Consider the following 24134-nt stretch of genomic DNA (forward strand, 5'->3'; position numbering starts at 1 on the left):
TGTGTGTAAAGGGGAAAACTGAAATGAAAGCCAGGTCAGGAGGTTCAGGAAGAAGTTCTGAGGCCACAGCTCTCATTGCTTGCTGTTTAAGTACTGATCCTGGGGAGACAGAGCATTCTCCACAGCCGCCCCCACCCTCTGGAGCTCACCACACACTAATATTAAAAACTGCTCTGATCAATCAATCAATCTTCAAACATCAGTTAGAAACTCACCTTTTCATTTATTTATGATGTACTGTTGTTTATGTTTTGTTTGACTTGTGTTCCTTGTTTTGTTGTTCTTAAAAATTCTTAGGTAGTTTTGGTGTTTACATAGTCAGAGAAAACAAGATTTTGGGATCTTGAAAGATCGTTCAAGATGCTCTGAAAAAGGCTTGATCAGGTCAGGCTCACCGTATGTTCAGCTCCCAGTCAGCTGTATCTTCTGACAGGCCTGTGTGATCTGCTTTTCTATGCTACCTTTAGCCCCGTTTCCACCAAGTGGTCCGGTTTGGATCAGTACAGTTTGGAAGAAGTTGTCTTGGTCGAGCCTGGTCCTGTTTGTGTTTCCATACCCAACCATGCCTTTCTTGATAAGCGGCGTGTAGGCTGGATGCCGATAGCCGACTCAGTTGTGTAATAGCATGGTGCCATAGCAGTGCAACACAGTATACCCCATTAATAAATCCAACAAAGAAGAAAATGGGACACAGTAAACAAAGAACAACGATGAAGACATCCAGAAATTTGTCTCTTTGTGATTGGCATGTGGCTCTTTGTTACAAAGAACAATCTCCACCTTCTGGGGTCGGATCAGTACCAACAGAAGGTTACCAAAAATGGGTACGGGTCGATAATTTGGGGACATGTCCCGGTTTAAGTCAAAGGAAACAATTCAATCTAATTTGATTCACTTTATTTAGGATGGCCTTGAGATGTAGCATCTCGTTTTCAAAGGGGTCCCAACACAAAACATTTAAATTACAAATCAACAGAGACGCACCAACTGAACCGCTTGGTGGAAACTGGGCTTTTGTTTCTTTGTCTGAGTTCACGTGAAGCTGAAAACATGTCTCCTTTCTATGAGACTGTTTATCAGTTATGATATTCATAACAACACAACACTCTTTGGTATGTGTTAGAAATTCTGAGGAATTTGCCAGAAACTAAATAGGTTCATCATCAAATGACTGAAGCTTGAGCCAAGCATCATTTCACAGCCATTATTGTGAGGTACAGCATTAACAGTCACTCTTTGAGTCAAGTTGTGTATTTCACTCATCTGAAAACAACAGATGCAGCAGATAAAACACACTTTCAAGAAGAAAAGTGGACCTGTGGACTGGAGGACGCAGACCCCTGCAGCCCTCGCTAAAGTCAAACTCCATTTGCTAAGTAATGATCCACTTTCACTGATACACATGCTCCATCATGTCTGCTCTGACACCAAAAGGTGTGTGTGCAAAATCTAAAACACACTTAAACTGGTGAGGAGGGTTTTTCAGAATTCATGTCTTTGCAGAAAATGACACGTTAAGGGATTAGAAAGGAACACCACCCACCTCTGTGTGACAGCATCTTTATCTATTAACCTCAGTAGATTTGAACCAAATGTTAAAACCAAAGCTGAATCCAGAACAAAAAGGTCTAAAGTCCTCTTCCTCCCAATGAAACAGATGTTTTATTTTAGTTTTACACCACCAGAGCCCCGTATTTCAGACCATCTTTGACCCCATATGATTGAGATCTAATGCTCAGACACATTCAACCTAACTGCTCAGTGGACTCTGAGAGCCGGTGTGTCCAACCACTAACTTCAACCTGCTGTCACGACAATAACAGCAAAACAACAGGCAAGGCAGGTGGTTTGGAGCCAGACTCAGCAGACTCCATGATTCACCATCTTTCAGACTGGCTGCTTTTAAACAAGACACCAAATTAAGTCAATTGGAGCACCGACCACTCCCTGCTCTCCCCCTCTAAGCCCCACAGCAGTGCACAAACACGCTCACTAACACGCTCACAAACACACAAACAGCCCGCTCAGTCAGACCTGAGTAATCTCCCCGTCCCTTTTTGGACTTATTCTTCTCTTTTCTCATCACACACAGCTCACTTCATCCTGATTATTGTCATTATGTCCATTATGACATGTCTGTCTCTATGTAATGGGCTACACTTTTCATCTCACGATTGATGTTTTTTAGTTCTGTTTGTTCAGCTACATCACGCTTTAGTCTCAAATGTTTGTTACAGGGACCTCGGCCTTCGACCTGCCAAGTCAGATCACACACAGGTTCTGTACAAACTGTAACAGTGCTTCATCAGTAAAAACAATGATTGTTACTCTATATGATGTCTGCTCAGCCACTTCAGACTGTAATGCAGAGAGGAGAGTGTGAAGTTAAAATAGGCTTTTAATGTTATTATTCTTTGATTAGCTGAGCTTTGCTTTATAATTCAGTTTTCGGGCTCTGTCTCTTGAAATGTGTCTCATTTAGGGTTATTGACGTGGTTTGTGACACAGCTCCTCTCCTCCTGTGTACAGACAGCTCTGTGCTCTGTAAAGTAAATCGATAGGTGAATAGGTCAAAGGCTGAGGTTAGTTACAGCATGTACCACTGCATGCTAACATCAATACAGCATCAATAAAACACACTGGTTTTAGGTTTTTATGAATGTGAGGTTTCACTCCTTGTCTGTTTCAACAATAACAGGAAACTCATTTAGGGGGGTTGGACCAGATAATGTCACTTTGGGCTCTAGAAAAACACTTTAAACCATTTATTTCTCTGTGTTTTGTTTTGTAAAACCTAAAAAAAATGAGTTAATTTAAGATGCACTGTTTAAACAGCAGGGCTTTACACTTAATGCACTAATTTTTTCTCCAGCAAATAAAAAGATTGTTTTCAAAGTTGCAAGTATATGAAGGTTGTTCCGGCTGTATGTTTCTCCTCTGCTTGTTTCCAGGTGAGGCCACTAATTACCAACGAGGTAATGTGTTGCTTTATCTGTGCATTTAAATTCTTGGTGTTTTATCAACAAATCATGTTTTGTAAAGGTTTAAGGTGTCTTTCGGTATTTTGTTTGGATCTTTTGTGGTTTGTTGTTAGCCACTTGGGGCTGCTCTTTTGGTGGGGTGTAACAAAGGTGTCAAATGCATGCTTTTTAAAACATTTATCAAATATAATTATACCCATCTCCACAAGGGGGCAGTACAAATAACATCAGGCTATCTTTTAACTTTTCTTTCTGGATCTTTTGTGGTGGCATAGTGAGCATGGTGAATATTATGCTCCTGGATAAACACAAAAATATATCACTCAGTTGCCCATCAAGTTGAGTTTTTAAAACTGAAGTTATAAGTTAATGGTGTCAGGAACATTGATCATTGATTATTATTGTTCTGCAAAATTTGGGACTTGTCCCGTAATTTTACCCTGTAAATGATTATTAAAAAGGATAAAATCCAAATGTGACCAGCCCATGTAGCCATCCTTCCTAATGTATGGTGCTAGCCCTGTTTCAGTCTTTAACATAATTTCAGTGAGAGTAGATCTATCAGTCTTATCACCACCTGAGGCTTTCTACCTTTAAATATCACTGGGACTATGACAGCACTTCATTTTAATTCAATTAAAACTTTTATTCATTCCATCAGGTGTGTTTCCTTTTACTTAATCTTTCACCTGGCCTGCAGGAGCTGTTTTGACCAAATGCAGGTTTTGTTTAGCATGTTTGGTCAGCTTCTTCTTTTTCTATTTAAAAGATGCTGAAGTGAACATGTTTCAGAAGTTTGTCTTGTGGTGTTTCAGAACAGACAAGAAGTCCAGTTTCATCATCTCTCAGACAACTTTTCCTCAAAGAAATGAAAGAGTCAACACCAGTAAGACAAAGAGTGCAAGTCAAACTCTTAATGTTGTTTAAATGATGTGAAGTGCTGGGCTCAGGGAGACCAGTTATTACATGATTAAAAATAAAGGCTCTAAAAACTGGTTTAAAGACATTTTAAGACTCTTCAAAGCCTCTAATTTTGGTTTTACTGCGGTTGTTGTAAGTCAGCTTCCACAAAGACACATAATTTAGCAAAGATGTAGGATGAGGTAGCATCAGAAGAAAAGTCATTGAGAAAGTGGAGGTGAAGAGCTGCACAGTAAGCTAACAGAGAAAAATCAACGAGTACACATCTCATCTCTGACTGGATTCTTAAGATAAGAGTACAATGAATGAAATGCTCCCAGACTTCAGTAACTTAAGACATGAAGGTGCTTCATAGGTTGTCACCATACTGCCGTGTTGTTATCTTATCACTTTCTGGTTACTGTTTGGTGTGCAGCTCCCTGCAGAGAGAGCAAGACGTGAGCTGCCTCACTCCAGGGTGACATATTAAGCTTTGCTTTGTTTACCCGTCACTTCTGGGTTGACGTCTTGAACGCACCACTCCAAGCAAAGCTGGAGAGGAAGTGAGATGTCTCACTCCTTAACAGTTCAACTCCGGGATATGCTGTCATGTTAACGCAGCTTAAAAACATGCACAGATGATGTCACTGATGCACTGTTAAAGTAGATTGGTCATCTGTTTTTGCCAACTAAGTCTCTGCAACCATAACTTTGAAAGTTTGTCTTAGGGAAGCATGAGAAGAGGGAAAAAAGGGCTTACAATTACACTCAAGCCTACATGACTTTAAAAAAACAGACTTTTACATTTTCCAAAGTGGTTGAATCTATAATGGTCTCTGACACTCTTACAACAGAAAATCACTCCTTGTATTAAGAACAACAAGGCCAACAACAATTACCAGAGTCTATAGTGTAAGTATGTGTGTGTGTTAGTGTGTACAATTGGAAAATACCTTCAATAGACGGGGCCTGGTCCTGAGCAGCATACAGCATCTCTTTGAAAGCCTAAAAACAAAGGAAAACAAAGGATGAAACATCTTAGCAGACAAATATCAAACAACTCTACAAAAATGGTTATTCTTCCAAAGGTCTCGATTGCAACCATCCAGCAGAAGATATTTTGTCACCACAGTTTTTGATCACATTTTCATTACAACTGAAAACCCCAAAGATTAAAAAAACAAAACAAAAAAAAAAACAACAACTTTCGACTTTCAAATTTCAAGAAAAAAATGTACTGCTCTCAAGAGGTAGTTTTTCAGAAGTTTGGATATTGAAGTTTATCACAAAAGTGCAGCAGTGTTTTGTTTTGTGGAGTCATCATCAGTAATGGGAGCACTCCTCACTGTAAGATAACAACAACAACAGTTCAGTTCAGCTTAGTTCAGGGTCCTGTACTACGAAGCTGGATTAGCTCTTAGAGAGATAACTTCCAGGATAAGTTTCGGGTTTTCCGTACTATGAATGTGGATCTCTTTTTATCCAGACACGTTGCCCCGGTAACTGATGCTGAACGCCAAACTTGGTCTGGAGCAGATTAAGTTCCAGGATAAGAGCTCACGGGGTGTGACAGACCGCCCGCTGACCAATCGGTTCTCTCGGGGCACGAAAGACCGCTCAGTCACCAATTTGCTCAGCCGGAGTGAAGTCCTCTGGCGCGGGACCGCCCCCTGTCTTTTTGGCCCAACATTTTTTCTTATGGGCTGTGAACAAACAATATCTTACTGCTCATCATAACTGAGACATTGTCAGGGAAAAGTAGAAATGTGTGCAAATGGAATCTTTCATACTGACCACTTTGAAGGATGTTTTTCTATTTATTTTTTATTTGCTCCCACGTCCTTTTTCCCCCACTGCTATTGCATCTGCAATACAAACTGCCTATAATGAGCGTTTTCCTTGGGATTTGTAGGAAAGTGGACTCTTTCTAATGATGAGGTCGGCTATGATGCTGATCACACACACACTGACTGACAACATGAATGAATAAGGTCCTAACTGCCCGTGTCGTCACATGATGAGATAGGTCTATTAATATCAGCATTTTGGAAATTGACGCATTCACAGAGTCGGCGATTTTTTGCTAGCAATCCCTCCGGCTTCTCGTGGCCGCAGTCGTGTTGCCCCTGACCTGGATAATACTGCGGTACTCCTCGTATTTTTACAGGATTATCTGCTGCTCCTCCACTGTAAAGCAGGCTGCTCTCTTCTCCATTGTGGAAAATGCTTCGGAGCCGCTAACCACGCCCATTTAATGTGTGGGCGCACAGATCCCAGCTGGATTCACTTATCGAGTTGATAACGAGCCTCGTAGTACAGCAGATGTGGATGACGGAGATCCGGTGAAGTTCGGCAAGTTGTTGCAGAGTTATCCTGGATGACTTAATCCAGCTTCATAGTACAGGCCCCGTTTCAGTTCAGTTCAGTTCATGTAAGGTTAGTAGTTCCTGGTAAATCATCTCACAAAGGTTATTAATTAAACAGTTCAGTGTGAGATGCTAACGTAAGAATGCTAGCATTAGATTCAATCATTATTGTCTGGGTAACAACAGTATGTTAGGTTTTATCAGCTGAGAAGTTGGACCTTGAGTCACAGCCAAGGCCGGCTCCTTTCAATCCACTTGGACTGAGGCTGCCCTTATAAGTCCATAAAGAGTCCAGACAGTACAGCTCAAGTAGCGACTGGGACCAGGAGGTGAGAGCATATCTATCCAGTGTTAGCATCTCTACACCTACTATACCAATACAGACTAGAAAAGGGCTTTTAATGGGAAACATCCTACTTTAAAGAGCTCAAAGTGTTGTATTATACTTCAGTTCAGTGTTTCTCAAATTGTTGTCTGTGGACCACTAGTGGTCAGCCAGCGCTCCTAGTGGGCCACCATGGCTAGAAACAGGTCAAGCTAACATCACTACATTAACAAGACTAAACACAAAAGTTAAATGAGGAAGAGGAAACCTCAGACACTGGCTAAGAGAACGTACAACGGAGACATGATTCAACCACTGTGAGCACTGGGGACACTGTGGAAACTAACGTTAGTGCCAGTACTAATAGTGCCAGTGCTAGTTTGCCTACATCAAGCAATAACCCTGGACCAACATGTGACACTCAAGCTGAACATGAAAAGTCCATTTTTAGAGTGAAACAAAAATACCTCAGTGACTACATCCAATGAGGGTATTTTTGGACTGGGAACAAAGAGGACCCTACACTCCACTGTGTTTTGTGCTGTGAATCCTTAGCTAAAGATGAGTTGTAACCTGTATGATGCAAGTTTATAACACATCAGTTTTCTGTCTGAGCTTTTGTTGCAGGTCGGTTTAGCTTGGTGGTCCACGAGTTTTTTTGGAGGGAGATAAGTGGTCTTTGGTCTGAAACAATTTGATAACCCTTCTTCTAGATGACCGAGCCCCCAGCATGCAATCTATTGCTTGAGGTCCAGGGGGCAGTCACAGTCTCTTCTTTAAGAGAGACTTCAAACTTTCCTTCTGATAAACTTATAGTTAGAGCTGGATCACGTCTGAAACAAGCAGCAGCCCATGGCCCAAAAATTTGAGGCAATGCAGAAGTGCTGACATCTGCTGTCTCCAGTGTCCATTTGAGACTGGCTCCAGGAAGTACCAGAAGTCACATACACATCAAGCCAAAAAAAAGCTGTTTTTACAGCAGAAATTAACCTATTTACAACCTGGTTCAAAAAACCTCTCCTGTCTGAATCACTAATTTCACTATTGGCACACACTATACAGGGGTGGATTTTTTCCAACTCAGCAGTTTAAAGGATATTAAGATCACAAGTTCACCCTATCAGAGGCACAGCTCAGGTCATGTGACTGATGGGCGCACTTTAGCTGTTAGTGTGGAGACTTGAAGCTCGTGTCACTTCCAGTATGGCTGCGTCAGCTGATTTGCTTCAAGAATCCTTTTCAGAAACAGACAAGTGACGTCAGGAAAACTATGTACGTTAATTATCCAGTCTGTGGTCTGAACCATAGACTGTATAATTAATGGACATAGTCTTGCTCGGCTTAAAGTGGGGTCACCACAAAAACTGCTCTACCTGATGGTTGGTATGTCAAAAAATCCATCTCCCCAGTCATTCCAGATGGGCTGTTGTCAAACTTTAAAAAATGAATATACCTTGTAGAAATGTTTCTCACATCTGATTGTTGTGGTGGTTCGAAGGTATTATTAGGCTGCCTTGTATCCAGGTCCTCTTTTTTCTGAAAAGTTTTGTTATCATTAGTTATAAGAGGTCAAGAATGAGACTTTACGTCACGCTTAACGATGATTGACAGCTGACGTTCCTGTGTATTTCTTTTCAGGGATTGTAACTGTATGTCTGAAGGGACAGCCAAAAAGAGATTGGACTCTTGGATGAGAAAAAATACATTATTTTTGTCACCCGGCCCCCCTCAGATTCTCCCAGAGTCCCTCACAGTCTATACTGCACAGGGAATTTTGACTTTAAAACTGTACAACGGTAAATGGACAGCCACGCTGTCCACTCTATATACAATCAATGATCTGAACCAGCTCTTAGTTATGCTGCTATATGTTTAGACTGCTGTATCTCTCTGACATATCTGCAAACTCACTGAGAAAATAACACTTGGTTCCCCCTCTAAGTTTTGGACTCTCTCAGAGAAAATTGGGTGAAATTCCAAATCAGGCGTTCAGCAGGAGAAAGAGTTAAAAAGCATGAGACTCCCGCAGAAACTGGGAGTGTTGGCAGGTCTGTTCTCTGATGCTGCAAAGGTCTCTAATCATGGTGGATTAAGATGAGATCAGACTCCTCAATTTTTTTTCCCGAGGTCTGGACCCAGACCTACAATGTTTTTGGAAAGTGTCTTCAGATTTGGCGGTACATTAAGATTGACTGATTGAAGACAAGTACTGACAAGTTTGATGTTTGACCCAGTGCTGGGCACGGACTTCCTGGAACCAACTCAGGCATGAGTTTCCTGTCTGTGGTTCTGAACTGACGTGAACAAACTGTTAGAGGAAAAGACTATGGTTGTTTGACGGTCGCTCCCTTGTTTCTGGCACATCTGCTCAAAGCAGTGTCTCTTGAAGAGGTACAGTGCGATTGGAGTGCAATGATGGGGCCATCTGTTCAGTATAAAGCTGTACAAAAAGCTTGCTTTGTGACATTTATGATTTAGTGCAGGATACTGTATTACTGTCAGAGAGGCGGAAATGTTTTACTTTGGGTGCACCTGCAATCTCAAGACAAAACTCAGGCCCTGAGTATCATGTCAGAAAAGTAAAGTGCATCTCTTGGGTGCACGGATGGTGACGCAAGAGTGTCCTTTCAGTATAATGTGCCAGAGATACAGGAGCTGTACCTTACTCTATCACCTTTTCATTCATTTGTTAAACTGTCTAATTCAGGATAGTTTTGTCTGCAGAAGTCAACAAATGTGGGCTATTATGGCCAAAAAACCTCAGAGGACCCCGTATCTGGCAGCCATTGACTATCCCATATGTTAGTGAGAAGTACTCGTACCAATACTGCAGCCAATCAGTGTTTCCTTCTGTGTCAGTAAATCTGCAGAGTATTTCACAGTGTCGCCTCTCTGAAGAAGACGAGCTGAAGACAGTCACTCAGTCTCAGTGAGTTGTAGCGGGACAGTCACTCTCTTTATCCGCTCATGGATGAGATAGTAAAGCCGTCAGTGTTTTAAATGCCAGACAGGCACAAGACCACAATGCCCTCACTGTATGCCAGCCTGCTTGGCAGCGCGGCAGAGAGCCACAGAGCCGTCTGCTGCAGCACCCAGCAGAGCAAGTCAAGGTCATGTTACAGCCCAGACTGCAAGACTATAGCCACACAGAAAACAGCCACAACAGAAAACAAGTACACAAACAAACAACAGCCAAACAAAGAGATCAATGAAAGTAAGATGACTCCCATTCTCACGTCTGCGTTTATGGATTTACACTGAAATTCAATGAGACGAACCACACATTTTTTAAACAAACTCCAAAATCACAGAAAACCTGCTCATCAGCACAAATACAGGAGCAAAGTTGTGTGTTTGATACACTGACCTTTATATCTGCAATAGTCTTTTAAGGCTGAAGAAGAGTCAGAAAAAAAACTGAAAAAAATAGTTTAGTAGACTCAGCAATTATCAGAGTCATTGCTTGCACCAAAATTACTAGCAACTAGGTTAAACAGATTACAGACAGACTGATGTGTTTTTTCAGGGCTGATTAGGGATGCACAAGACACAAAGAAATGTACATTACTTTCTCTCAAGAGATTCCCATTCAATGCAGTCAATACGGTATAAATCTCCTTATTTACCAAAAACGTTATGAACAAAAAAGCACTAGCTTGATGCTAACATATGTGGGGAATTGCATTGATATGCTAGCAGTTAGCATACATTGCTAAAACTATGTCTTCATAATAATTTTAATTGTTATCACAGAAAAATATCACAGTTAATCATTTTAAACAATACCTGGAACTCCAAATTTCAAAATACTCATAGGCAAATGAAAGATAAGTTAAGTTCAGGCTGAACATGGCTGCCTTCTTAGCTAAGGCAAGGTTCCAAACAACTTAATGCTATAGCCACTACGAGACACTAGATGGCCTACTTCAACAAAATAGTACATGGCTACTACGGATGCACGATATTATCGGCACAATATCGGTATCGGCTGATAAAAGCTTAAAAACACGTTTATCGGTATCGGCAGATATGAAAATTTCTGCCGATATGCACAGCCGATAAGGTGCTATTCAGTTAGGATTATTATTATTTTCCATCTGAAAAATAAGCTCCTTAAACAAAATGTAGCACTTCATTTATTTGCACTGCAGAGCTCTGTTACTGTCACCAGGTTGTTACAGTAGCTCTAAAATAATCAAATGCAACTTGGTTATGTTTAAAAATGCATTGTACATTTAAAGTTCATGTGATCTAAAGAAATTATTTTTCTGTATTTCAATACTGAATGTCTTGAGTTTGAAAAAATAATACATTTCTTATTTATGGTAAAATCAAATGTTTTTTTGTCTTGTTTTATGTGTGTTTCTTAAACCGTCACAAATAAGCTGCGTTTCCATCAAGCAGTCCGGGTCGGTTCAGTACGGTTTGAGACGGTTTGGTACAGTTAAGTCTGATCCCGTTTGCTTTTCCACAGCAAACTGTGCCCTCTCGTGGTGGGCGGCGTGTAAGCCGCATGCCGGAAGCAGTAGCTGGTAAACAATAGCGCGACGCCGTAGCAGCTTACCCTGCTATTAAATCCAACAAAGAAGAAAAACGCAACACAGTAAACAAAGAGCACGGATGGAAGACATGCAGCTATTGCCCTCTCTGTGATTGTTATGTAGCTCTCTGTTACAAAGTGCAATCAAGCTTCGTTTCAGAGAAGACTGTGTGCTGCCAGGAGAAATGCAGCCGCTGTCGGGGTAAGTGATGATTCTTTTGACCAATCAACCGTCTGCAGTGTGTTGCTCCACCTTCCGAGAGCGGACAGTCTGGCACCCATATGAAAAGGTCCCAAAAAAGTGGGACAGCTCGTCTCGGTTTCTAGGGATCTGACCCGGGATGAGTCAGTGGAAAAGCCGCTGAAAGCGCACCGTACCAAGACGAACCGAACCGGACTGCTTGGTGGAAACGCGGCTTTAGAGTAACATATAAATTCCAGTACAGGATAGACTTAGCTTTCTTTACAGTGAAAAAAACAAACAAACTTGTGATTATTGGTATCGTTATCGGTATCGGCCAAAAGAGGTTTCGATATATCGGCATATCGGATATCGGCAAAAATCCAATATTGTGCTATCATAATGGCTACACGTGATGTAGGACTTGTAGGACTGGGATGTTTATTTCAATTTCAGGAGAGTCTGCTGCCTAAACCTGCCTTCAAAACATTTATCTGCTCTCTGGAGCACTGTGTATGCACAGCTTTCACTGCTGATTGGCTGTTACCTGAGCCATGGCTTTGCATGTAACCAATCAGATGGGGGTGGCACAATGCTGGACACAGAGTAGTGAATGAAGATGGGGAGGCACGGCTGCATCAGTGCCAAAATAAAAAAAGTTTTACGTGTTATTTTTTTATCGCCCATTGGACTTAAAAACAGGCTGAAGCTGATATACCACAAAATGACAAAAATTGGCCTATCCCTAAACAGATTGTCACACTTTTATCACTATAGGCCTCAAATTTTGGTCGTATGTTGTGGCTAAGCTGTTGTCAAGGCTACCTGTTACTAGCTAGACTGTTGCACTGATAATACTCTACAACCCAAATATAAACAAGCACAGACGGTACTTCATAGAGCCATGCTGTACTGCTACTGTGCTAACATTAGCCTTTTGGTTAACCAACTGCAGGCTCTGTGGTACCGGGTTTAGCCACATCAAACGTATTGTGCCCAATCTGGACCTTTTGTTCAGTGTGTTTTTCCAATCAAATGCAAACGAGTTACTCAGAATCTTGATTTCCATCCAAACAACTGGAAAATTAGTCAAAAGGGAACACCCTGAGAGGAAACCAATCTATGTACAGGCTGGTTGTGTACCACAAATCATTGTGAAACTATTCAGATGAAACGCTTTTTTGAGAGGAGCAGGGTCAATGACAACTGTGTCCTGTCCTATCCTGTTCTGTGAGAGATCATGACAATGCAGGGAGCAAAGTGAAGTTAAAAGAAATCTGTATTTACACTACACTACTCCAGCTACTGTGGCTAAAGCAGTCACAATTCCTCTTCTTCTGTTGCAGTTAATGGACAGCTTCAAGATGCCCCACACCATCTGGCTGTAGGGCCAGTCCTTTATCATAATCACGTACTGAAAAAAAATGAAAATCTATAAGTTCTTTATGAGAGGGCATTCATAATACCCAGTCTTTTTTGTAAAGTAACAAAAGTTTGATGGTTAAAAACAAAGACCTGTCCTTACTTTTCAGTGGCTTCAAAAATGTTTTCTGATCTAATGAGATGAATATGTTTTATGTAGATCACCTCTGTGGATTTGGTAGCAGAAATCTCACTGGTGTGTGTGTTTGTTTCAGGACAAATAAAAACAAGTGGACAGACCTCTGTTCAGATATGACGACAACTCAGCGTGGCATAGCGCCACAGTCAGCAGAAAATACATACGTGTTTTATTGTAGCGCTAACCACAAAATGTCATGCTTTCCAACACTCCCTCTGAGGCCCTTAGTGTGTGCGCATGTGTGTGTGTGTGTGTGTGTGTGTGTGTGTGTGTGTGTGTGTGTGTGTGTGTGTGTGTGTGTGTGTGTGTGTGCTGCTAGTACCCTGGCTCAGCATGTGCCAAGGTGCAAGTTTCCAAAACAAAACCCACAGAGATCATCTGCGGAAGTAAGGCAGCTCTGCTGATCCCTGCAGATTACCCTACTTCTAGATTTCTTTTCCCTTTCTGCAGCTCACACTGACCCACTGCACCTCTCTCTGCACACACACACACACACACACACACACACACACACACACACACACACACACACACACACACACACACACACACACACACACACACAGGCACGCATGCACACAGACACAGATGCAGACACACACACACACGCACACACACGCGCACACACACACGCACACACACACGCACACACACACACACACACACACACACATACATACATACACACACACACACACACACACACACACACACACACACACACACACACACACACACACACACACACACACACACACACACACACACACACTCTGGCCAGTCCTGTTCCCCTGTTGAAAAGCATTTTGCTGAGGTGTCTATTACCTTCTGGTTCTTTAAACATCTCTGATGTTTTCTGCAGTTCTTCCCTGCTCTGGTTGTGAATTCCATCTTTCTTTGCTTCCATTTGAAAAAAGCGTCATCCAGCCCAGTTTTGTTTCAGAATATTAAAAATGAGCAGGTGGATAAAAAGTGGCCTTAGGACTGAACTGTACTGTAAATGTTTTAGAGAAAGAGCCGAAGTAAGCCTCTTCAAATATACAAAAGAAAATAGAATATTCAAGGTTCATATTTTGAGACCAGAGGTTGCCGCTGACTATTTGATTTTTAATAAAGTAATAAATGTTGGATGATTTTCAAACCATGACCCATCCCTGGTAAGAAGTGTTCTATCTGTTATCAGACCATGGTGCCAGCAAAATTTCTGAAAAAGTGGCATTAAGCCACATTTCTGCTAGCATCCAAACTCAGTCAACATGTCATCTATCTTTGGAGGATCAGTTCTGACTAACAAAATGAAAGTAAAACTGCCCTACCTATCCAGGTGGTGTATGGTGGTGTGTTGTTCGGATAGGTAAGACAACGAAATTCAGGCGTGTTTGTGTGACTTGAAATCTAAAAAGCTAATTAAGTATCAATAGACTGCAAACAGCTAGTACCACTAGAAGAGCTCAGAGGAGGAAAATATCTGCTTTTAACATGAACTGAGTCATTACTGGACATGATTTCTTCACAAACACATCACATCTTCCCAGAGCATCCCAGTCACTAAGGGAGAGCGACACAAAAACAGGCACCGAGTGGATAACTCAGGATGAGTCATCACTGCTGAACCACTACACACACGTCTACTGGGCATTTCTATTCCCATAGTTCCTGTCTGCTGGTCACACTAGGAACACGTATGCTTAAATAAAGCTGCTTCCTTCACAAGTTATTATTAGGAAAAGCAGCCAGTCAGTCAGTCAGCCAGTCATTCAGCCAGCCAGCAAACAGAGTCTGAGGGAGTTCTGTTTTCCAAGCTGATTCAGGATAACTCACAGTCTGTGATAGGAAAGCACATCCATAGCCGTCAGGACTCTGCTTTTTTACAGTCACAGAAGAAAAAAACACATGCTTCAAACAGCAGAGATCACCCTCCAATGGAGGAGCTGTGTCAGAACAGCTCAGCGTGACATCTTACTGTCCTGCTAACTGTGTGAACCAAACCCAGCTGCCATAAGAAAACATCAACCACAACAACCACAGCCCCAGTCAGCGTTGTTCTGCTAACCTTGCAGAGCGGAGATTCCAGTCTCCATGGGACAAAAACTAACTGGGCTCAGGGTCAGATAGACAGCTGAGTGCAACAACAAGCTTGATCTGCTCTTCTTCCTGACACCGAGAGAGCTGAAAGCAGGAACAGCAGGGCTGAGAGGGCTCTAACGTACCCGTGTCAGAAAACTGAAATGTCTGTTTTCTTGTTAGCAGAGGCTGTCAGACATGGCCTGGAGGAGTAGAAGTTGGTGTACCGTGTCAAATACACCAATGGTATCATGTGCTCTTGTTAACTCCACAATCAGCACCTGATTTCAACAAACTGCTAAATGAACTGTGTTTGGCTCTTTCTTGAACTCTTCTTCCAGTATTCTGACCACTCACACTCACATCACAGCACATTCACACACTGACAGCAGTAAAGAGCTCATCAGTCAGAACTAATAGCTCCGCTGGCACAGCTTGGGGTGAGCGGTCTTGCCTGAGGACAGAGTGCTGCAGGGCTTCGTCCTTCAGCCTGAGAGACGACCAACTCTATCACTGAGCCCCAGCTGAGCACAAACTGTAACACAAACTGTAACACACACGACTGACTTCTTGTTGAAGATGTGCTAACATTTTTCTGAAGGGTTTCCATTCAAAGCATTAGGGATTCACCATATTGGATTTTATTTTTGCCGATATGCTGATATTTCAACTCATTTAGCAGATACCGATATTTCTTTTGCACACATAATAGTAGAGATTATCAACTCTGTTCTGTATTTAAAGGAGCATATTGTATTATAGTGCATACTCTGATCACATTAGTTATGAAATATTAATTTCTTTCACTAAATAAGGAAAACATACATGTGAAAGTGTTTATTCATTTATGACATTTCCTTTTAAAAAAAACAACTCCAAAAGATAAATCCTACTTGAAAGCTGGATGAAGCTGTTTCTTAAAAAAAATCATCACAATACCATATATTCAGAGAAAATGCACATTACATAAGAACAAAAAAAAATCAGGATCTGAAATTGTTAAACAAAAAAATCCCAATACTACAATTCGATACTTTTATTTTTCTCCTGCCCCTATGGTTGACTTTGGGTAATGTGTCTAAATTAGTCAGCAACATAGACCGTACTGACTGCTGCTTTGATTCAAGTTTAACTTAAAACAGGAGCCAAATATGGGACAACTCAGTCTGAACTGTGCAAACAGAATCACAAAAGTGCGAAAAACATCTGCAGCTTCAGCCCATTATTTTATCAGTTTATTATAATCAAACATTTTATTTTTCAGCCAATATTAGCCAATATGATAATGAGCCGATGATATGGTGCATCCCTATAAAGCATCACTACTGAGCAAGACACATGTGTTTGATGCTAAGTGTTTGATGGTTAGAAAACTTTTGGAGTTGAGTTGTTGCTGAAACTCTCCCAAGCCAACATCTGCATGAGAATACATAAACTGAACCACCTTCTGTTGACCAAACAATACATTTCACATCAACCAGGCTAACATAAATCTTCATCTGATGTGAATGACTGCGGCACAACTTTAGCCCCTTCTTAAACTAGTTTGTATAACTGCTCAGGAATTATGTTGGAGTCTGAGTTTCACATTAAGTGATCCAGTTTTTAAACTCATATCTCAGTCTGAAGCTGCTCTCCTTTTACACAGTTGGTTGATTTATGTCTTAAAGCTGGCTCTGCCTGAATAGACAGCTGTTATCACAACCTGAATGATGGTGGAATTTTGGAGCTTGCATTTTTTTCTCGGCTCATCATGATTAAATCCAGTATTATTATGGGATAATGATAACAGACGATGAATATGGCCTTTTGTTCTGCTCCAGTCTGAGCCCAACTCACCGCTTCACCAAAATATTATAAACTGCTCTGCAACAAACAAATGTTATGAGCTCTAAAATGACATAGCAAATCAACCTTCTTCAGTGTGTGACTACTGAACAAATAGAAACCAAAAATAGAGAGCAGCCAAAGCAGCTGGTGACACAGTCTGCAATCAATACAATTCCCATACTTAAAGCATAGTATGGTGGAAAATATCCTAGTTATGATACCTATCCTGTAATCACATGTGAACTATACGTTTTTTCTGTTAAACAGGAGTCACAAAGATAAGAGGAACTAGAGGTGCTCCAATAGACCAGTTTGCTGTAGACCTCATCAAAAATTTGTGTGTGCATTTTGGCAGCAGAAGCAACGTTTAGCTCCATCCATTTAGACGAGTTATTGTCCTTTAAACACTACGTTCAAACTGTAAGCAGCATTAACATGTCTGGCTGATCTGTGATCAGCTGTCACAAACGATACTCAACCATGGACTCAACTTTATCCAGTTCTGTCTGTAACAGAGCAACTGGTGTTTCAGGGCAAAGAATGACCATGCTAACTGGTGACTCTCAGCCAAACGTCAATCGTTATCAGCTGACAGTCACCAGTGAACAGAGTCACACTTTACTCTGAAACACCAGTGACATCTGTGGCTGCTTGGTTAAATGTGTCTGCTCTATCCAACCTCAGCTAACCAGGTCCGACTACAAATCAATCATTTTGACTGATGGATTTTTTGGATTAAAGTTAATTAACCAGTCCTATTAGTGCTTTTAAAATACAAACAATAAATATGCTAGCTCTGCTAGAAGGGGCCTTGACTCAGGCCTCGGACCATAAATATTCTGATGTACTTGATGCAGCTCCTTATCTGGACATAGTTTTCTGGCTCCTTTATTATAACCCAGGTCTCAGCATCAGTGTGCTGGTCTTTGGTTTGGGAGGGTTTCTGGTCATTTGACACAAGTTCATGTCTTTATATTTCCCAGTCTGGTAAGTGTCAATGGATAATGCAGACATAAGCATCAGGTGGCGTGAGTGTTTGAACTCCTCTCTGGGGTTCACACTGGGTTTCTCCACTGAACGTCTGTCCACTTGCTGATGTTTTCCGTCCACTCACTGATTTCTCACAAACCCAGGAGTGGTTTACCATCTGTCAATGAAACTGGTCTTATTTAGGTAAAAATGTGTTTTTTGTTGGCTAAAACCCTCACGTGGCTTGACCAACCATTGTGCTCTGCAGCACTTTTGTTTCCAAAATGCGCGTAGCTGTACCTGTTTCCAAACAGGAAATCGGTCGATGCATCATCGAGGGCTGTATAGGAGCAGCAAGGAGTACTGGTGATTATTCCAGCTGATTGAGTAATTCTGCACAACCGTAACCTCTGAAAAATCCACTTTCATGTCACAATAAAAGATCTAAACAGTGTGATTCTGGCACAGATCTTAACCTACACAAAGCTCATGAAACATTCACTGTTTCTCCGTTGATATCATTTTGATTGACTCCAAACAGAAGACTACTTCTGTGCTAGCCAAAACTCAAGCCAGACAGCACGATCCATATCCAGAGACAGAAATAATATCGTAACATTCCATTGAGACATAAATAACTTGACTCTTGATAGCAGACATGCTATTTGTTCAAAACAACTTGATTTATTTGATTAAGACAGATTTTTAATGACCATTTATGGTTGTGGAAAAAATTCTATGAGACCTCAAGTCTGTGTTCAAACTTGCCTTTCATAGTTGGTGCTCACACTGGTGTGACAGCATTTACCATTTACATATGAAAACCAGCTCTGGACTTGATAAAGAGCTGAAGGTTGCTGGTTACAGGATGTGTGCAGCACACAGGCCAGCTGTACTGCAGCTATGAATGACACTTGTACACTGGATATAGTTTAAATATGGCTCATATAAGAGCTGCTGCTCTCATGGTTTCACAATGTTCCCAGTGAAAAAAGAGAAGACTGTCCCAGTCTCACCTTGATAACTCTGCTCCGAATAACAACGTAAAAAGTGCAAAGGCAACTTGAATCATTTGTTGACACTGTCAGAGCTGACAGAGGTACAGCTTAGCATCAAACAGCTTTAGTCTCTCAAAGGTTGGAGACTGAACTATCAGCACCTTTGTCACCGTGTGACCCTGTCTACCCTGATGTGAAAACACCAGCAGCGTGACTGCTGAGCTGAGTCAGCATTTAGGGATGGAGAGAATGGTCAACAGGCACGAAGATTAACAGGCTCAATAAATGATGAGTCAGACAAATGCCTCGTGACTCCTCAACACATTCTAACCTGCTTTGAAGACGGATACACTCAGGTCTTCTGACCCATACATACGATAGTCTGGTGCTGTTTGATAGCAGGAGTAGATGACCGATGGAGGAACTGAGCAAACCTACCCAGCTGCTTTAGTTTGGAGCCACTGAACACTTGTATGAATGCTGTTGCTGCCTGGAGGCATGTTCAGAGGGACAGCAAATTTTAGTATGGGCCATCCTCAACTCTGATTGGTTAACCCTGCACAACCTCAAAAGCTAAACCATGACTGGCTTACATGCTGGTCAGAGGTGGGGCCTACGTCGGCATGTGTTGAGCAGGCTGAAACTCTGTGCTTAGGTGTAGCACATTTTCCTATTTCCAAACAGGTTGAGAAGAAGTGTGACAGGTTGGTCAAACCTGACTGTGATGATTTTCAAAAATGAACACCCGACGTGCATATGGAAATAAAATGACATAATTTATTACGTTTGGACCAGAAATAGTAACATTTCTTTAAATTTCAAGCATTTTTTATCATACACACTAAGAAAACAGCAGGCATCTACTCTGTAAAAAAGTTTAACACACCACATTAATGTTCTACTGTTGTTTAAGATAAATGATGATGAGACAATAAAAGGATGTGCCTTTTATTTGTCTTTATTTGAGAAGTGACTTCCCCATTTGGATAAATAAACTGCTGCCACTCAGAACATCAGCATAGGAGCATTTATAACAGGAATGGTGAACAGGGAGTGGACAGACATTTTATTTTGAAATTCATTTTATTCCTGGCCTGATGAGTTGAGCCTGATGGCGGAGGTTTAGGTCTGCAGGATAGGCGTACCTGTCAAGTTTTGGATTTGAAAAGAAAAGGGAAAGTTTCCAGCACCTACTGAGCAGTCCCACCTGGGTATGAAGGGCTAAAATACCGTAGTTTCTCAGACAAAACTGGAGACTTTACAGCTACGGTGTATTCCAGCTGTCAGCGCTAACCTTGCAACAACTGCCACCCAGGCCACTGCAGGTGGAAGTTCTCATTACTGTATTGACAAGGGATGCACTGTTACTGATCGGTGGTTTCGGTTATCGGTGTATCGGCGCCCCCCAAGGCTGGATTGGTAGGGGTGGGAAGATATCAACGGTGCCGATCCAGGCAAACAGCTCTCTGCTTTTTTTTAACCAGCACTCTTTGCCCCTTGATTTGAAATTTTGCCTCTGATGCACTTTCTTTGTTTTTTGCTGCATTACCATTCAACAGGGTCTAACAATTTACAATTGAAAATAGCGTGTGTACAATCTGAAGAATTGTTTAGATGGTAACATTTACATTTTTCATAGTTTTAATAAGTTTTAACTTCAGTTTTTTCATCTACTCATTTTGTGCCTTTTACCCAAAACATTACCAGTCTTATCCCACAGTAGGGCACGCAGGTTATTATCAAACACAGATCAGATCAGTATCGGTTGATACCAAAGCCCAGGTATCGGTATCAGAACCAGAAAAGTTGGATCGGTGCATCTCTAGTATTGACCCAAGTATAAGTCAAGGTTTTTTTCGTTGATAAAAAAGGGAGTGCCTTATAATCAGGGTCTAACTATTGACACATGACCGCAGAGAGCGCCAGCTTTTTCTAAAGCCAGTGACCTCTATGGCCATGGTGATGTGTCAACCACAGCAGAGACACAGTGACAGGAGAAGAGAAGAAGTGGAGAGGTGCAGTTATGGTCCAGAGCAAAGTGGACCAACAGTTGGGAGGTATGGCGCTAACCTTAGATGGTCAATGCAGCAGAGACCTTAAGCAACTGTCAGGCAGACAAAAAGTATGGAGTTACTGAGCTTAATGTCTGAAGATCGGGCTTCCAAAAAGACCATCATAAAACTGCAAACTGGAAGAAAAGCTTATGGGCGTGGGCGTCCATCCATCTGTTTCTCAGGGACTGACAGGAAGGTGTGTGAGTTTATTGAGAAACGTTTGAAGACATGCCCATAACCAGAGCTGTCATCAAAACTGCATCTGAAACACAATCTTACTGATTGTATTTGAAGCCAAAATGAAAGCAGTCTCTAATTATTATAACAGTAATTGTCTCCGAATTTTAATTAAAAAATGTCTTTGAACAAAGTAAATTTTGGATGTAACTTTTCAGAGTCTTCTTCTGGATATTGGTCTCAAAAATAGGAAGGTTCTCTGATAATCGTTGTCGTCCTATATTTGGGTCAATACGGTACATTATACTAATACTATTGAGGGAGGACCGTGGGAAAGAGGGGTCAAACATGGTATTTTCCTGCTCAACACAGGAGACTTAACAGCTACTAGGGAAGGGGCTTGAGAGACGAAAAAGGAATTTATATTTTCATACTTCAATTTACAATGCAGCACAAAAACTTCACATTTTTTAAGTGCCATGTCAGTGAAGCCCTTACTTTTACCCCCATCAGTCTTTTTCAAACAAATAATCATACAAGTCAACAAAGTGTCACCACTATCATTAAAACAATACCAGAACTTTGAACTTTGACATAATTCTAGTTAAAAACAAACTGGATCTGTATCTGTTTCCATACCACAGGGACGAGAAATGAAATCCAAGGCCCCTTAAATCTTGTTGCTTCTGATTTTCAGCCTTTTCAATTTGCTGGTACAGAAATCATCTCCAAAAACAGAACAACTATAAGTGGATTAAAATGAAATAAGTTATCTCTTAAACACCTTCTCTAAATAATCAGTGACAGTAGTGAAGAAGTGTGTGTGTGTGTGTGTGTGTGTGTGTGTGTGTGTGTGTGTGTGTGTGTGTGTGTGTGTGTGTGGTGTCTGACTGTATTCACCAATTCTCTTATTTTGTACGTTTTAATGGTCGTCAGCTTTTGTGCAATGAGACCAAGAGTCTGCAAGTCAGCAGTGATACACACATTGGAGCTAGGTGACCTCACTGTCTCTCCTCTGCTTTCAGCCTGTTTACAACAGACAGAAACGTAACGCATGCATCTTTAGGAGACGCCAAAAGGACTTAACAACACATCAGCATCTGCCAACCTCTGGATGGCGAGAATTAACAGCACAGAGGCTGTGAAGCACGACAGAGCAGGAAGACACAGCAGGTGGACAGAAGTGTAAATTCAGCAGCCAGCAGATACCATCCAGTGCTTTGGTCAGAGTGTTTTCAATCACAGTCCGATGGCTGCGAAACAATCAGACAATAACCTTCTGTCTTTTTCACTGCTACATCTTCTTTATCAGCGCTCTCTTTACTTTATTTCATTAAAGACTGACTAGTCCTGCTCTCCTTTCTTCAGACCAGCTCTGGGTCAGAAAATATGTCCGTGGATGAATTTTTACAGAGGATTCAGCGCTTGATATATGCTTTTAAAGTATGTGGTATTTCACAGATGTGTGTTATACAGCGTGGGCTTTGGCGTTGACTTGCTTTTCTACCTGGCAGCATACTCTGCTCTGAAGAATGAGTGGTCAGCAAAGGGTCAGCACTGGTGGTGCATGTACAAATGTGCAGTTGTGTGCTCTAAAGCTCCCATATCATCACACATGGTGGCTTACTGATAGCGCGCCACATTATCTCTCTACTTTTCAGGAGGATGCAGCACCTGTGGTTTCTAAACAAGACTGCAAGTTTTGACGGATCAGGCGGGTCAAAACGAGTAGTACAGTTTTTCTTTTTGATAAACTAATGCATTCCTGAGCTTGGTGTATACATAGGAAGGTTTAAACTTTCATTTGTGTTCATAGACAACAGCTATTCAAAGTATCCTTGATTCTAAGCTGACCTCTTCTGTGTCTGGTTTCCATGCAGCGCTGTCTGAGGGCTTAATGATCAAGGATGTCCAGTTTTGGTTTCGGTCTCTAGATCATTCCCTGCAGTCCTGTTTCTAACACAGTCGCTGGATTCTTAGTGATTTTACACACTTTGTTTTTCAACTGTGAAAAACGGCATGACAACTGTCAAACAGTCGGTAATTTGTTTATCTACACATTTTCAGTGTTAAGAGAGAACTTGTAGAGGAACTATTTTGAAGACATGTGTGGGTAAATTACACTCAGGATTATTACATCAGTCCGACATGTCACTGTGTGTCGCATAGTTAACACAAGTGTGTGTGCTTGTTTTAATAAAAGACAGAAAGCAGGCTTATAATTCCTCAAAACTAGGAAACCTTGGCTCTTATGTTCATACCTCATGAGACTGGTGAAAAAAACAAAACATCAGACAGTCGTTTATATTTGTTTCTTCTCTGTATATATTAACAGATGAAACTGGCAGCGTGCCAGTAATGTGACTGTGTGTGTAGATATGCCCCCCTGGCGTGCGTCAGGGCCCCAGTGGGGCCTCCCGATCAGGAAAGTCTTGACACGCCCCTGACTGTTGCTCGCTGTGTAGGCCTAGCATTTAAGGATGTCATTCACTTCCCTTTTATATAACGACACAAAAGAAGTAAATAACGACATAGATGACTGTGTTTTATTTATAGGATGTGTTTATAAAATAATGTGACCCTCACGGAGGAGTCGTTGATTGAGGACAACCCGTCGGTCTCTGCTCTGCTGTTATTGAGTCAGTTAGCTGGTGGCTAGCAGAGTGTGTGTTCCCGGAGCTAACTCACCTCATACTGGATGTATTGTTTCCTCCACTCCGGTGTTATGTGAGCGGAGAGATGCTCTGTGAATTTCATCTTGTCAGCTTGGTTCGCCTGCCCCCTTGGTTTTATGGTGCCCAGGACCGGTAGGTCAGATTGAGGTTCGCTGGTCCAGAAACGGTCACACAGAAACTCTCATCCGAAGATTACGATCGCTCACATACAGAGATGCCCTTTTGTCTTCACGTCAACCTAGCCTGCCTCCTGCACGTCTTTCTGACATTCTCGACAAACACGATGTGTAGCTGGTGGTGTCACATATGAAGCTACAGAAACTGGTTGTGTCTGAAGGAATTTGTAGCACTAATGGCCGGAAACAGCGTTCAGTTGATGCTGGTATACAGGCTCACTGTGCTGGCGCTAGCAAGCCGCTGCTATCTTCCCCCTCCCTCCTCTCCACCGCCTGTCTCCCGCTGCGTTCAGGTGAAGTTGGAAATGGGACAACACACCGAGCTCCGGCGCACATG

General features: G+C 41.7%; 1 protein-coding gene across 1 annotated transcript in view; it reads right to left on the reverse strand.

Moving 5' to 3' along the window:
* The window catches only part of LOC141804138 (xenotropic and polytropic retrovirus receptor 1 homolog), a 42706-nt gene extending 18572 nt beyond the window's left edge, over window positions 1–24134 (reverse strand). Inside the window, exons 1-2 of the mRNA XM_074688436.1 lie at window positions 23635–24134; window positions 4835–4886 (exon numbers count right to left, since the gene is read on the reverse strand). Of these exons, the coding sequence (XP_074544537.1) occupies window positions 4835–4886; window positions 23635–23703 (121 nt within the window). The 5' untranslated portion in view covers window positions 23704–24134. The remainder of the gene's footprint in view (window positions 1–4834; window positions 4887–23634) is intronic.

The sequence above is a fragment of the Halichoeres trimaculatus genome, unplaced genomic scaffold (genome assembly GCF_033239565.1).
Source record: "Halichoeres trimaculatus isolate MK-OKI-2021-1 unplaced genomic scaffold, fHalTri1.1 fHalTri1_scaffold_15, whole genome shotgun sequence".
Classification (NCBI taxonomy): Eukaryota; Metazoa; Chordata; class Actinopteri; order Labriformes; family Labridae; genus Halichoeres; species Halichoeres trimaculatus.